Source organism: Prionailurus bengalensis, chromosome D3, assembly GCF_016509475.1.
Source record: "Prionailurus bengalensis isolate Pbe53 chromosome D3, Fcat_Pben_1.1_paternal_pri, whole genome shotgun sequence".
Classification (NCBI taxonomy): domain Eukaryota; kingdom Metazoa; phylum Chordata; class Mammalia; order Carnivora; family Felidae; genus Prionailurus; species Prionailurus bengalensis.
The window spans coordinates 77,604,190-77,619,395 of NC_057356.1; the positions used below are offsets into that span (position 1 = coordinate 77,604,190).

The window sequence follows — 15,206 nt, forward strand, 5'->3', positions numbered from 1 at the left end:
GAAGCGTCCATCCTCGGAGGGCTTACCCCCTCCTCCCCGCCCCACCCCTGCGATCTGGCCTGGGGTCGCGGCTCCCCCCTCGCAGGATCCGAAGGCAGCTAACAGGGCAGACCCCTCCCCACCCCCCCCACCCCCCACCCCGCCCCGGTGGCGCCGGGGAGGAGTTCGGGAAATCGTGTCGGAGCGGAGGCGTCGAGGGTGGGCAGAATGAATCCCGCGTGGGCCGGGCGGACGCGACTCCGGCGGGGGGGGGGGGGAGGCGGCGAGGGGCAGGGTGGACACGGCCTTGCCCTCCCCCTCGGCGGGAAGACGGATGGTCCCTGGAGACGGCTGCCCCCATCGCCCCGGCTCGGCTTGCCGCGCGGAGACGTCAGAGCGCTCGGGGCCGCGGCGCGGGAGCCCCCCGCCCCGCCCCCGCCCGCGCCGCCGTATAAAGTCGGGGCCTGGCGGCGGCGGCGGCGGCGACGCTCTGCGAGTCCCGGTCCTCGGCCGCTGCTCCGTGCCGAGCGCGCACTCCAGCCTCCCCGCCCGCACCATGCGCCGCCGCCAGCTCCCCCTCGTCCTGCTGGCGCTGGTCCTCTGCCAGGCGCCCCGGGGCCCCGCCGCCCCGCTGCCGGCGGGCACGGGCACCGCGCTGGACAAGATGTACCCGCGCGGCAACCACTGGGCCGTGGGTGAGTGTCCCGCGCGCCGCAGCCCTCGGCGGGACCGCGGCCGCCCGGGCCCCGTCTCCCCAAGCCCTCGGCGTTTCTGGGGCGCCGGCTTTGGGCGGCGGGGAGGGGGGGAGGGAGGGTCTGCCCCGACCTTTCCAGCCCGGCACCCCCCTCCCGCCCCCCACCGCCTTCCGCGTCCCGGGAAGACGTCCCCGAGCGGCCTCAGGCCGGGCGGATGGCCCTTTCCCGCTCTGTTCCCGCTCCCCCGCGGGGACCAGGGCCGGCGCGCGGCGCCCCAACAGCCCAGCCTTCCCTCCGCGCCGACCCCACGCCTCCTTTGACCCGCGCCGTCGCAGCCTGTCCTTGAACGACGTGGGGAGCCGGGTCCCCGAGCGCGTCCCGGGGCCCTGGGGACCCCGGCCGCCGGGAGCGGGACGCGGGCTGCGCGCCGGAGCCGAGCGAAGCCACAGGTGTGGGAGCGCGTCCTGGGGTCCCTGGCTGCTCAGCGCGCGGGGCTGGAACGCCGCCGCGTGTCCGTGGCTCTCTCCAGTTCCCTCGGTCCTCCTGTCGCGGCGGCCGCTTCCTCTCCCCTGCCCTTTTGGCCGGCCCTCCCTCCCTCCCTTCTCGAAGGCTCGCGGCGCCCGCTCCCCGCGCCGATCCCGGCCTCTCCGTCCCCCGAGACCCCGCTGTCCTCCGCCTCCCCAGACCTGCCACCTCGCCCTGCCCCCTAGCTCCTTCCTCCTTCCCGCTGCCCACTCGTCCCGGCCTCCGGGTCCGGGCCAGGAGGTGCGCTGTCCCGGCCCCGAACCCCGGCGGCGAGGACCGGGCGCGGCGGTGGAGCCGGCGACGTCCGGGGGGCGGGCGGCGGGGCGCGCACCCACAGCTTTCCCCGCAACCGGCCGGAGGGTAGCGATCCCGCAGCCTCGCGCTGGCCCAGCGTCGCCCCGGGGGTCTCCGCCGCGCCAACCACAGGCTCCGTCTGGCCAATACGTAACGTCCAGCTTCCTCAGACACCTCCCCGTAGGGCCACCTCCGACAGCCCCAACACTTCCCGGGAAGCTAGCTGGTCCATCCCGAAGAGGTTTAAGGGGTGGCGGTGGTGGGGTGTGTGTTTCCCTATTTCTCTAGCCATCTACTCAGAGTGTGGGAGGGTGTGTTGGAAAGACACTTGCTAATCCAAGTATCGGGCGGTTCACAGATGGTGTGAGGACCAGGACGGATTTCTGGGAAGAGGTGAGGCTGGAACTGTCACGCCCTCAGCTCCACGGCTGGGTGTGCCGGCAGAGAAATCCAGAGCTCGGCGGGGGGTTGGGGGGGGGGGGGGATGTGCAACGGGGTAGTTAGTTTTCATCGTCCCTACAAGAACTGTCTGCCAAGTTTGGGCGGCCCGAGGTGAAGGTGTTTGTGATCTCGGAGGGACACCCGGAACCCAGCAGGCGTGGAGGGGAGAGGCCGGGATGGGTGAAGGTGAAAAACCCCTACCCTTGAAGAGAGAAGGATATTTGCAAGGCATTACAGAAGCCAAGCCTAGAATTGATACTTGAAAGGGGCTTCTGGGAATTTAGAGGGAGTGGCCACCGTCCAGTCCAGCCATCAGCCAGTGGCTCTCAGATTTCCAATCTCCTTTTGCTCCTCCATATTTTTGTACTAAAAAAAGGCTTATTATTAGGTAACCCTTGCAGGCTAAAAGCAGAACAAGAGAGTTATTTGGGAAGCTAGAGTCAGGTCGTTTCTGATGCAAGCCAACCTCCACGGCTGTAGTCCCACAGCACATCTGTCCCTCCACCCCCCCACCCCCACCCCCCAGGAGTTAGGGTGTCTGGCATTTAAACACCCTTCCTTCCTGATGGTGCTTGAACTTTCCTAGAACATACCGACCAGCGGCCACCCCAAATTTCCTTATTTTCCTATTTGTTCTCGAATGCACTCTTTTTCTCTCTTGGCTGGCTGCGCAGAGCTGATTAGAACAAGAGACAGAGGGAGGTGAAGTAGAAAATCACAGTTGGGTCTAAAATAACATTGGGATTGAGAGAAAGTTTGCTTTGGACAGACATGCTCTCCGTGGGAATCTGAGCACTCATAAGCATGAATGGTGTTGTTAGGTTTTAAATTTAGCCCTCCACTACCATAAGTAAATGTCTGTCCTCCTCAATCCCTGAAGATTTGCAGTTTCATGTTAATTATATCAAACGAAAGCTACATATTGCTGTCCATGAGGAAGCTGTCAGCACCAATTTGCAGGTTTGTTAAGGGAATTGCTTCTTGCAGCTGAGACAGGCATGGTGTGGCAACGGAAAGCAAGTTAGCAGATGGAAAACTTAAATTCTTATGTGGCTTGATGTTTATGGAAATGTTTTGTTTGTGCGATGAAAATAGAGGTCCACACCGACGCTGGTAACTCTCCCCTCCGCTCCCATGAAATGCTCCTGGCAGTGGCTCTAACTTTGATGCCCAAGCGTGTCCTGGCAGGCTGCATTCGGAAACACCGGGGTTCAGCTGCAGGTGCCTTTCCATTGTAGGGCTGCCCCCAGAAACTGTGAGATATAGTTTAAGGATCACTCCAGAAAAAACCCAGCTCTTAGAAGTGCTCAACACTTTGTGTCTTAATGGATATTTTCCTAAGTTGAGGTGATCATCAAATTTGGAGCTCAGGAAAATTGCTTTATGTTTCAAACCTGCTATTTTAGTGGTATTTTTAAGCGATTATAAGGGACAAAAGTTGTTTTTTTGGTTTCTTTTTTTACTTCTGGGCAAGGTTTTATTGTTTTCCAGGGCCTGTCTTTTGTCTATGCTGAGGTCTCTATTACTATGATATGGACACGTAATAAACGGTGATGGGAGAAATAGAGGTGGACGGGTCATCCATATCCACGTTGCCATGGAGACGGTTATTTCATTGGTAGTGGCCAGCTCCAAAGTGAAATAGGACCCAAGGAGTGTGTGCATCCCTGGGACGTTGTGGATGGTGCACTTCCAGTCCTCATAAGCAGACCGTGGATCTGGGGGTAGGAGTCTGAACACCACCCACCAAACGTGCAAATATGCACACTGTCACAAGGTCCTATGTTCAATCAGCCACAGAAGGGAGGATTGCTTTATCTTCCCGTTTCAGAACAGTCCACCAAATTATTCGGGCATGACAACAATGTAGTTCCTATTTGTAAAAACATCTCTTTTGCCCCCCCCACCCCCCGCTTCATTGGCAGTAACACCTTTCTCAGTTCTAGCATCCTGATGAGAGCAATGAGGGAGAGCAAGAGGGACCGAGGTCATCACTGGAGCATCAGGTTCTAATCCTGCCTTCCCATTATCGTGATTCAATTTCCTCCATATAAATAAAGCCAAATGCTTCGCTGCTTCCTGAGCAGTTGTGCCCCGTAATCACTGTTAGGGCTAAGAGCAAGGTTATTTCGTGGCAACCCGGCCCCCCCCCCCCCCCCCCCCCGGTGACCAAGCAGATAGGTGAGGTGCCAGGCCTTCAGGATTCCACTCGTTCGGTCGGGAGCACGTCCCAACTATGTGGAGTGGCATGTCCTAAGTGGGTTGGCAAGTGTTCAGACGGCAGTTCAGTAAAACCCCGTGTGAAGGCTCCCCGATACCCACCAAATTAACGTCTCCGAGTCACCTAAGGAGTCACGATCGACCGATATACGATCCCCGGTTCCTCTTTCTAACATCAGCCTTTTGTAGGCCTTACCCTTCTCTCCAGACCCCAGACTGATTTCTTCCTGCCTTGTATTTTCAGGAAGTTCAAAGACGCTTCGAAGCAGAGTCATGTGGTAGAGTCTAGACTATGAGCTGATTTTATTTTATTTTATTTTTTTTTAAAGTTTATTTATTTTTGGGACAGAGAGAGACAGAGCATGAACGGGCGAGAGGCAGAGAGAGAGGGAGACACAGAATCGGAAACAGGCTCCAGGCTCTGAGCCATCAGCCCAGAGCCTGACGCGGGGCTCGAACTCCCGGACCGCGAGATCGTGACCTGGCTAAAGTCGGACGCTTAACCGACTGCGCCACCCAGGTGCCCCAGGCTGTGAGCTGATTTTAATCCTAGGGTCTTCGCTTACGCGTGGGTGACAAGTCTCGTTTTAGTCCAACTTTATTGTGGGGTAGATCCAGCGAAACGTCCTGTAAACACCCGCCTGCCGTAAAGTCACAGCAAGGCCGTCGCTGTTGACGGACAGAGCTCTGGTCAGGTTCACTGACTGGGGTCCGTTACATATTATTCCCACGCCGTTTACCTTAAATGCTTCTAAGGCCGGGCAGCATCGGAACCGCAAAGAGCTTTCCTTGCGACCTTTCAAAGGCATCGTGGGTCTCCTAGTCTCAGGAGTTTAAGAGTCCGGTAAGTTCCAACTGCAGAGAGATGGGGGTAGGGGAGCACTGACGAAAGTCAGATAATGTGAGTATTATTAGCACGGGGCTAAGGTGTTAGCAAGCAGAACAGACCTTGGATTCCATACCCACATCTGACGCTACGGCTATCCCCACTTGCCTACATGAATTGCCACGTGTTTCGTGGCCTGGCCTCCTGCACAGCAACCTTTACTCACTTATGTGGCGTGAACGCATCCCTGGAGCCATCGGTAGACTTTCACGGAGTCTTGTAGACATCCCAGGGAAAAATCTGCACGTACCGGGCTGCTCCGTGTTGCTCGGAAGCTGTGTCGAGTCGTTTTTTTTCATCACGTACCCCACAAGTGAGAATTTCTGAGCGACCTCTCTTGGATTCAATCTCAGCCCAAATGCTAAGAAAGTTGAAATGAAAACTTCCTTTGGTGCAATTGTGTCTGAGGTAACAGGAGAGCAACATCTTGTGTCATCACATGAGAGAAAGCATCAAGGCTTTCCAAGGCCCTTCTTTTCGGTAGCAGTCCACAACTGACTGAGGAAGATGCTGAACCTCCGTCACGCGGGTGGGAACAGGAGTCGGCGCGCACAGAATCGGTGGTGGCATTTTAGATATGGAAGGTTCCTCAGGCCTCATCTAGTCCCACCTGTTCATTCGATAGTCGAGGAAATTGAGCCCCGGGGGATGCTCAGTAACTTGGCAGAGGTGACCTAGCCGGTTAGCCGAGGTGCTGGGACCAAACCAAGGTCCCCTGAGTTGCAGTTTTAAATTTTGTCCAGCTGATCGCACATTTCGAAGAGGGAACAGAAGACGCCAGACGTTTGCCAGAACTAACTTCTGATAATAAAATGCTGTTTATTCTGCACCTAGGAGGAAGCGGTACCAACCTAGAGGGGGGGTCCTTTGAAATTTCTGGTTTCTTCGTTCCCCTGGGCTCAGTCGGTGGCATTCTGTTTTTGTGTTTCTGTTTACAGGGCACCTGATGGGGAAAAAGAGCACGAGAGAGTCCCCGTATGTTTATGAAGGGGGGAGTCTGAAGCAGCAGCTGCAGTATATTCTTTGGGAAGAAGCTGCAAGGAATTTGCTCAGCCTCATGGAAGGAAAGGGGACCGGAAGCTATCAGCCGCCTCAAAGGGAGCTCCTGGCCATCCGCCAGTCCCCTTGGGATTCCCAGGATGGCAGCGCCTTTAAAGTTGTAGGTTCAAAACGTAAAGGTACAATGTGCTGGGGAAGTGGGGTGGGGTGGGGGTGTTTGGGGAGAGTCACAAGGAGGTGAGGTGTGAGCAGAGAAGAATAAAATTGTTTAGATGCAGGCCTTCGCAGCCACTTAATTAGGCAGACATCCATACACGCTGAGAAACGAGCAGACACTTCCGTGTTCTTTCCATCAGAAGAGGCGATGTTTCCTCCTTGCATCTCAAAAGGGTATCGGTTCCTGGGGCGCCTGGGTGGCGCAGCCGGTTAAGCGTCCGACTTCAGCTCAGGTCACGATCTAGCGGTCCGGGAGTTCGAGCCCCGCGTCGGGCTCTGGGCTGATGGCTCGGAGCCTGGAGCCTGCTTCCGCTTCTGTGTCTCCCGCTCTCTCTGCCCCTCCCCCGTTCCTGCTCTGTCTCCCTCCGTCCCAAAAATAAATAAAAAACGTTGGAAAAAAAAAATTAAAAAAAAAAAAAAGGGGTTTTGGTTCCATACTCCAGTTTAGGAGTTCTATTAATTACTGTGTTTAATAGCGATTGCGCCCTGATGAGATTTTTTTTTTTTTTTTTCAGCCCGCCGGGCCCTCCCGGAATATTTTGATGGTGAGGCCAGAAATTATTTGAGTCAATTCCTATGTCTGTTTTGGGTGAGCACTAGTGGGAGGGGCGCTTCACACAGGCTTTTAGAAGAGAGCATTCTGGTTTGCGACCTTTTACGCAAAGTGGCACTCTTGTAGAAAGGAAGCGAAAACAATCGTACCAAATTGGCGTTGCTTAGATACAAAGACAGGAAATGGGATGGGAAGGAGAAGAAGATGTAAAGAGAGGAAGCAAGGCAATGGCAAATGAGGTGATTCTCATCACCCTTGAAGAAGTGTCCGTGAAATTTGTATAAACGGCAAAAATAATAAAACTGAAACTCTTGCAATCCTAGTGATGGGCAACTTGTACCTTAAACTAAGTACTGGCCCGAGCAGTTTGCCCGCATTTTCTCTGTGAATGCTCACAGCAGTCTTCGGAGGAAGATTCGAGAAAATCCTACTGTTCTCTCCATTGTAAAGGTGAGGAAACAGAGAGCAGGCACGTAGCTCTTCAGCGGCGAGAGCAGGGCAGGGGCCGGCGCTGTGTCCCTTGGACGGTATGCTGCCGTGTGAGATGTCTCCTGGGGACCGGCTGGTCCTCGCTGATCTCAAATATGAAGGATGCAGGCTACAGAAGTAGCGTGAAGGACCTCGGGAGGAAGACTCTAGTAGCCTTCATTCACAAAGAAAATCTGGATTCAATCAACGGATGCAGAAATAAGTAGCAACTTTGCACAAAGTCCTGAGTGATGCTCTCGCTCACATCTGCGGTCTAGGTGTCACGACCGGCTCCCTTCTTTGTTGGGGGGTGACATGGCCCCGAGGGCTTGGGGGGGGTTGTGACTGACTTCTCAGCCCCTGGCTGAGGCCTTTTCTTGGTCAGCTGACTTTATGGACTTCCTGTGGCTGGATGTCCAACAGCAGTGCCTTCTCCTTTGAAGACTAATGACAATTGCCATCACAAAACCCTCCAAAGCAATTTCACAGACGCTGAAATGGACGTACACTCACAGCTCATGCATTTTGTTTTCATTTGATTTTAATGTTTATTTATTTTTGAGAGAGAGAGAGAGAGAGAGAGAGAGACAGAGCGTGAGTGGGGGAGGGGCAGAGAGAGAGAGGGAGACACAGAATGGGAAGCAGGCTCCAGGCTCCGAGCTGTCAGCACACAGCCCGACGCGGGGCTCGAACCCATGAACCGCGAGATCGTGACCTGAGCCGAAGTCGGACGCTTCACCGACAGAGCCACCCAGGGGCCCCCCGGCTCATTCATTTTTGAACGAAACTACAACATCCCTTTGAGTTGCTTTATTCCTCCAAACCCGGCCCCGCAGAACTTTTGGAGGGTTTTCAAAACAAATTCAGCTCTGTCCTTAAAGATCAAAATCTTCCTGCCATATTCAGAAGAACATTCTGTAAGCAGCGAAGCCAATTATGAAAGAATAGGTCTAGAGAGATCTCTGAGTGGTCGTAGTACAGGGTGGGTTGAGTGGGCAGTCACCGACAGTGAGTGTTTCAGGGGGACAATGTTTATCAGCATTCATGTGACCGGAGGGGGAAAAAATCATCTTTTTTATAATCAGGCCTCGCTTTCCTACTCCATCTTTTTATGTTTTGGTCTTCTTTACAAGTTTAGAAAGCCCATTCCATTTCATTCCACCTTAGGTTGAATAATTAACTATTGCACACGTGGGTACCATTCTTTTGGATACATTTCCCGGCGATCTGAAAAAAGTCAATGGCTGGAGTCGTTGTTGCCTAGACCAAAAGAGTCTGTTACCCTCCTTGCTTTGGAAATTCCATCTTCGTGAAAGAATGTGGATGTGCAAATTGAAAACACCTTACAGTTATCTTAGTCACAAAGAGGGAGTACCACGAGAATAGATCTATCAGAAATCCATACATCGCTCAGTGTTAGAAAGAGGTTGAATAACTTAGCCAAGCATTGCCAGAAGGTAGCAGCCGGAATTTTCAGGGACTGAAGGACTTTTCTTAAAATTAAATTCTACCCACATATGCTCTCCTCACCCATTTCGGTAATAAAGCATCAAGTCCTCTTGCCAAGTCTCCCAGAGCTGTAGTCAGAAACTCTGAGCATCTTCCTATGTTTTGGTGACAAAGTTATTTACTTAGTTCAGAAAAGATTTATGTCAATGTGCACTGAATCTAGACCACTCTATCCTGGCAAATAAGCTCCAGAACTTTATTAGTAGCTATGGCCAATCATTTTCAAGGTTAAGCTTAATCTTTTTTTTTTTTAATGTTTATTTATTCTTGAGAGAGAGAGAGAGAAAACGGGGGAAGGGCAGAGAGAGAGGGAGACCCAGAATCCGAAGCAGGCTCCAGGCTCTGAGCTGTCAGCACAGAGCCCAACCCGAGGCTCGAACTCATGAACCGAGCGATCATGACCTGAGCCGAAGTTGGACGCTTAACCGACGGAGCCACCCAACCTTAATCTTTTAACTGTACCCTATCTCAAAAAAAAAAAAAAATTGATGGAACGTTTACCCTATGGTTTCTAGCACAGGAAGCAATGTTCAGGTGAGCCCGAGGGCCTGATCCATAGCCCTGGGTGTGGCTGTGGAATGTCTTGAGTTTCAGTGAAGGTTGAAGCTGGCCTGTGGGTTGCCGGACCTACAGCAATGTTCTCTGCAGCCTTAGTTTTTTTCTCTTCTTTGGTGGACCTGAAAGGGCCTGTGAGGGTGTTACAGAAGGGAAGGAAACTTTTTGAAGGCAAGTCTGCCCTCACTTTTAAGGGATGACTCCCACTGCCCCATCAAATCAACATAGAGAATTGAAAGGTTTTATTTTGTAATATGTGAAACGCTCCAAGGGAAGTTCCAGATACAGGAGAAGCAGCAACATGTCCTGAAGAATAACTAAAAATTCTCCGATTGCCCCGACAGTTGCTCTGAGGCAGCAGAGTGAAGTTACCCCCCACCTCCAAGAGAGCTCCTCCCGCCCCAATAACGGACACCCCCCCCCCCCCCCGCCTCCAGGCGTTGATCTTCCTAGGTTACTAATTCCTCTTTTCTTTGTAGCTTTACTTCCATTCCCTTGAGCCAGACAGCTCAGATTCAATATTTTGAGCCAATGCAGGGGCTTCCTGGATTCTTCCCCTCACCCTCCCCTGGCCCCTTTTATGACCCGTGGCTCATATTGCGAGATGGATGGTACCATCGTCAGGCAGGCTGGCGAACCCTTAATAGTGCAGCCTGGGCTTGTGGAAAAGAGCAAAACTAATTGGTCGGTGTGGGAATTGAACCCCAGGCCCTGGCCTCATTAGCACCTGGTCAAAACAGTTGAGCCACAGAGCAGGTAATAACTGGTCTGAGAATATCAGTAATTCCTTTATTAGAAACAAATGGCTGGTCTAACCATTGGGGAGCCTGAACTGTCTGAGAATCTTGGCAAGTGTAATAAGCTCTTTTTGAAAAGCGTTTTCTCATCTCAGCAGAGGGTGCTCTATGGGAACAAAGACGTATTTCAAAATTAAAAAGAGCCGAAAGAGGTAGGGGGCTCCAGAAAAAGAGGAAGTGAATTTCTCTCTCTTGGGGGGGGACGGCTGTGGTTCTCAAGCGTGAATGTACTCAGCATCATTTGGAGGATTTCGGAAAGCCCGGATCGCTGGGCTCCACCCTGAGTTTCCAATTCAGTAGATCTGGCGTAGGCCTAGGAAGTTGCTTTTCTACGAAGCTCCCGAGTGACGCGATGGTTTGCTTCTAGCATTAGAACTTGAGTATCGCGAACGATGTTTGCTTAACTCTTTCTCGTATTTTTCAAGCTGGTGGACTCTCTGCTCCAGATTCTCAACGTGACGGAAGGGACCCCCAGCTGAACTGACAGACAACAACAGCCTCTCTCAAAGAAGCAAAGCAAAACCCTTAAGAGACTGTGTTCTACACGCATCAATTCCACTGGATCGCCAACCAGATTTCCTGTGTGCAAAAACACTTAACCATTCCTGTATCTTTCAACCTGGACTAAATTCACAATTTTCGAGTGGCATCTTCTGCTCTGAACTTGTTTGCTGTGCATAATTAATTGTCCATTAAGAGTCTTCCAGTGAACGCTCTTTACATCTGGGCTATTTGTCCATTAGCGTCTAGCCCCCGACCTGTTAGCACTCACAATAAAAACGTAAGCACGATGTCCAAAGGGCCGGTCGTGCTCTTATTTCAATTCCAAATGAAAACCTGTGGCAGAGATTAATGAACAATTTGATAATGAACTTGTGTGCTCACTGATGAAGGCAGCCTGCATTTTTAACTCTCCCCTCCGAAGGTCGCTTACTGCATCCTTGTAGTTGGCTTATAACCTTTCTAGAGGCTTCAACTAGAAGCTTATATTCCCTTATCCTTGCCATTACATGGGTTAGGCTGAAGGTAGAGGCCTGTTTGTCACTTAATAATTCCCATTTCTTCAGCCTTTACCATGACTGGGTCTTTGGCCCATGTTATCAATATTCTCCTCATAGCGGTTTTATAAGCTGAGAAGGATCATTCTCATGTAATAGATGAGGAAACAGCATTAGAGAGGTCCAGTGACTCGGCCAAGGTCACATAGTAGATGGAAGTAGGATTCAAACATCCAAAGGCACCAGATTTTCTGCAGCATTTAACTTTGCCCACATTGTCTCGTTTTTTTTTTTTTTTTAATTTTTTTTTCAACGTTTTTATTTATTTTTGGGACAGAGAGAGACAGAGCATGAACGGGGGAGGGGCAGAGAGAGAGGGAGACACAGGATCGGAAACAGGCTCGAGGCTCCGAGCCATCAGCCCAGAGCCGGACGCGGGGCTCGAACTCACGGACCGCGAGATCGTGACCTGGCTGAAGTCGGACGCTTAACCGACTGCGCCACCCAGGCGCCCCCATTGTCTCGTTTTTAACCTCCCCTTCAGTATACTTAAGCGTAGCAAATAGGGCTCTTTCCTCCAAACTTCATGGCCAATCTGGGAGGAAAGTGGTCGCCGCCGACAGATTTAGCCAGCTCCACAGCAAGAGGAAAAGATGAATTCGGGAGATTCCCTTCCATTTCCAGAGGACACGGCCTGGTGGTTGGTAACACTCACCGGTTCCAAATTTATCATGACATTCACACATGAACAGATTTTAAAGCTTTGTGCCATATGTTTAGATTTCCTTCATTTAGGGAAATCACATTTGAAACAGGAGAGAGGTTTGTCTCGCTCTTGTTTTGATTGTCAAAGAACCACGTAAGATGCGATGTTTTCGTTCTAATTTCTTTTAAAACCATGTTGACTCACAACTTACAACAGAACCAGATCTGGGGAGCTACGTGCAATGTGTTGTCAACATCCTGCCACCTTCCTCTTCCTGAGGCTTTTCTGGTGTCTTTCCCAAGAACTGGGTCAGCTAAAGTCTGCCATGCAGCTGTTGATCAAGGCGTAAGTCCGATCACAAGGACTCGCCCTCCGACAGGACACTCGTGAAGATGGAAACAGTGTTCCAGACCTAGGGGGAGCTTTCTCTAACGGTGACCTTTCAGGCAGGGAGAGAAAGGCAATACTCCTGGAACCACTCCGTCTAGACTGTCCCTTCTTTGCTTGTGTCGTGAAAGTAGATGGGGTTCTGTGTTTGCGCTGCAATTATTTTTTCTCTATGTGTTCCAAGACACAAGAACAGCTCCCTCAAATCTCCTGACCCTTGCAGGGCTCCTCTGTACCAAGGCAAGTTAGCATTAGAATCCGTTTATTTAAGAGATACACGTTTCCCTACTAGAAAAGCTTTCTCTTCCTCCTCCTCCTTCTTTTTCTTCTTCTTCAAGTTTATTTATTTTGAGGGAGAGAGAGAGAGAGAGAGCAGGAGAGAGAAGCAGAGAGAGAGAGAGAGAGAGAGAGAGGGAGAGAGTCTCCCAAGCAGGCTCTATGCCATTAGCGCGGAGCCCGACTGGGGGCTCCCTCCCATGAACCATGAGACCATGACCTGAGCCAAAATCAAATCAAGAGTCACTTAACAGAATGAGCCACCCGGGGGGCCTCCAGAAGAGGTTTCTTGAACCCTCCTCTGCAAGCGCAGTCCTATCACATATCATAGTGTGTTCCCCGCTGGGTAGGGTTAAGTTGTAGCCGCAAATAACATCCTCCCCGGTTCGTCTTAGTAGGAAAGGAAATTTTCGGAGAACATACTAGGCAGGGAAGACGGAGAAACGGGCTTAAGGCTAAACCAGCAGCGTCCAGGATCAAAGCCACGCCCCTGCCCCGGGCGATGAGGTGGTTCGCGCATGCCCCGCTAGCCCTAAAGCATTCTGCAGAACTGCCTGAGCGGGCACTCTCTTCCACTGGCTCTGCCGCCCCTTGTGCCTGCAGTGATAGGTGCCCCCTCGGAAAGCTCCTTCAAAGCTTTTTGGCTGACTTCCACAGTAGAGTTTTGAACGTCTGTGTCTGATTGGTGGACCCCAGATCACGTGTCTGGATTGAGCCGCAAGGGAAACTGGGAAATGTAGTTTTGAGGCTTCTAGCTTGGGAAAACGGGACTAAAACCGTGGGACACTATCAAAGAAAGGAGCGGGGGTTCACACTATATGGTCAGAGACAGATAACATGTCCCCCCTCTCCTTTTTTTTCTCAAAAAAAAAAAAAAAGAATTCCCTCTTTGATTTCTGCCCATCCTCTTTTAGAGAACAGTTAACATCCATCCGGGAGACTCTAGGGACACAGGAGCCTGGTGGCTGTTTTCTACGGCACACAGACCAGGTGTGTGTGCATAGAGCAAGAAAAGAAGATCGCTTTTAAGAGGTGACAATATTTAGAAGCCCTTGCGGCCAAGCAGGATAAATAGAAGGAAGAATCCGGAAGGGAAGAAAGCAATAATCTCCTTCAAATTTGTTCTCTTGGAAACACAGTCTTTTTTTTTTTTTTTTTTTAAGTGGTACAGGGTAAATTGCTCAGGGTAATTTGGCAGTCTTTGCTTGCCATCAGAGGTTCGGTAACACACCAAGCAGGCATTTCAAGCCTTGCTGTACAATTTCCAGCCCCGCAATGCCCACCTTTCAGTTCCCCCTGGGGGCTACTTGCTCATCGCAAAGCATTTTAACCCAGCTCAGATGAGGAGGCAGTCATTTAAGTAAATTGTGGCATTTACGTTATTTATCGCCTCGACCAAAGGCCGCTTCATTCAGACACCGTGAAAGAGCTTCTTCAAGGGAAACCCACGGTGACAAACGATTGCCATTCCCAAAGCAGAAGCACCATGGTCATCACGGAAAGCGCTCTCACCTTTGCCTCTTGGGGCCTTGTGTTTTCCAATTAATCACTTCCTTAATTAGACCCACATAAAACACAGAAACATCTCTCCGTTTCCCCTCTGGCTTTCCTTCCGCTCTCCCCAGCCCACATAATTTACAGAACATATACCAACAGAGGTGGCTGTAACCACGGGTGGATTGAGACAGTCTCCAAGGAGAGAATGAGAATGTTCTTGGTCCTTCCACTCAGCTGCGGTAATCATGCCCTGCTCTTGCCTCACTCCTCCACCAGAGAACATTCTGGTGGCTCTCCCCCAGCTCTGTCTCCAGAGACCCGGGAGAGTCCATCCCTCCCGGATGGACTCTCCTCTCTGGATAGGACTACGCTCTCACTCCTTGGGGGAATGGATGTTACCTTTCCACACTTCTGCAGGGGCCATGATATTCGGGCACAAAACACGCCCACCCTGCTATTTGAAATCTTCAGCCTTTGTCTTTGAGTGAGAACTGGCCAGTTCCAGCCACAAAGGAGGCTGAGAAATGTAGTTTTTCCAGCTGGGAACATTGCTACCACCCGTCCTTCCCACACCCTCCACCCCCCCCCCAACAGCCACATTCCCCTTCATACTAATAAAGAAAAGAAGAGGAACGATGTTGGGTAGGCAGTATTTGCCATGTCAGACTATGACAGGATTGAATTCCAGGATGGAGTTAGTGGGTCGTGACACTGACATGACCGGAAGACTTCCAGACAGTATACTTTCTCTGTGGCCCGACCTATATATCCTTCATCTTTGAAAACAAGGGACTGAAATAGACATGATGTTTTGTGGGTTGGATGTTATCTTTAATCGCTAAAAGTAAACCTAAGATGTGATCCTTTCCAAATACCTATTAGCATGGAAAAGCCCCTTCCAACTGCGTCACACCTGTCTTTGTACGTGGATGCGTGTGTGTGTTTGTGTGTGTGAGAGAGAGGGAGAGAGAGAGAGAGAGAGAGAGAAAGAGAGAGAGGTAGATTTGCATTCTTTCGCGCACAGTCCTTCAGGAACGGGAGGACTTGGTAAACAAACGGGAAGAAGGGAGCCCAGGGCCTCGTTTTTTGGTCTGTTTGCCTTTTTGTTTGTTTTGTGTTTCAGCTTTCGGGGGGTATAACAGACGGACGAAAATTGTGTCTATTTAAGGTATACAATATGGTATGCTGATACACATACACATTGT

General features: G+C 51.5%; 1 protein-coding gene across 2 annotated transcripts; it reads left to right on the top strand.

Moving 5' to 3' along the window:
* Positions 1–461: 461 nt before the first annotated feature.
* Positions 462–10,928, top strand: LOC122470809 (gastrin releasing peptide). Of its 2 annotated transcripts, none has more exons than XM_043559000.1 (3): positions 462–674; positions 5,979–6,218; positions 10,563–10,928. In XM_043559000.1, the coding sequence occupies exons 1-3, from the start codon at positions 536–538 to the stop codon at positions 10,619–10,621; spliced, it is 438 nt and encodes a 145-aa protein (XP_043414935.1). In that variant the 5' UTR covers positions 462–535; the 3' UTR covers positions 10,622–10,928. The 2 variants fall into 2 exon arrangements, with proteins under 2 accessions (XP_043414935.1, XP_043414936.1); XM_043559001.1 differs by having other exon boundaries at positions 5,979–6,199.
* Positions 10,929–15,206: the final 4,278 nt, after the last annotated feature.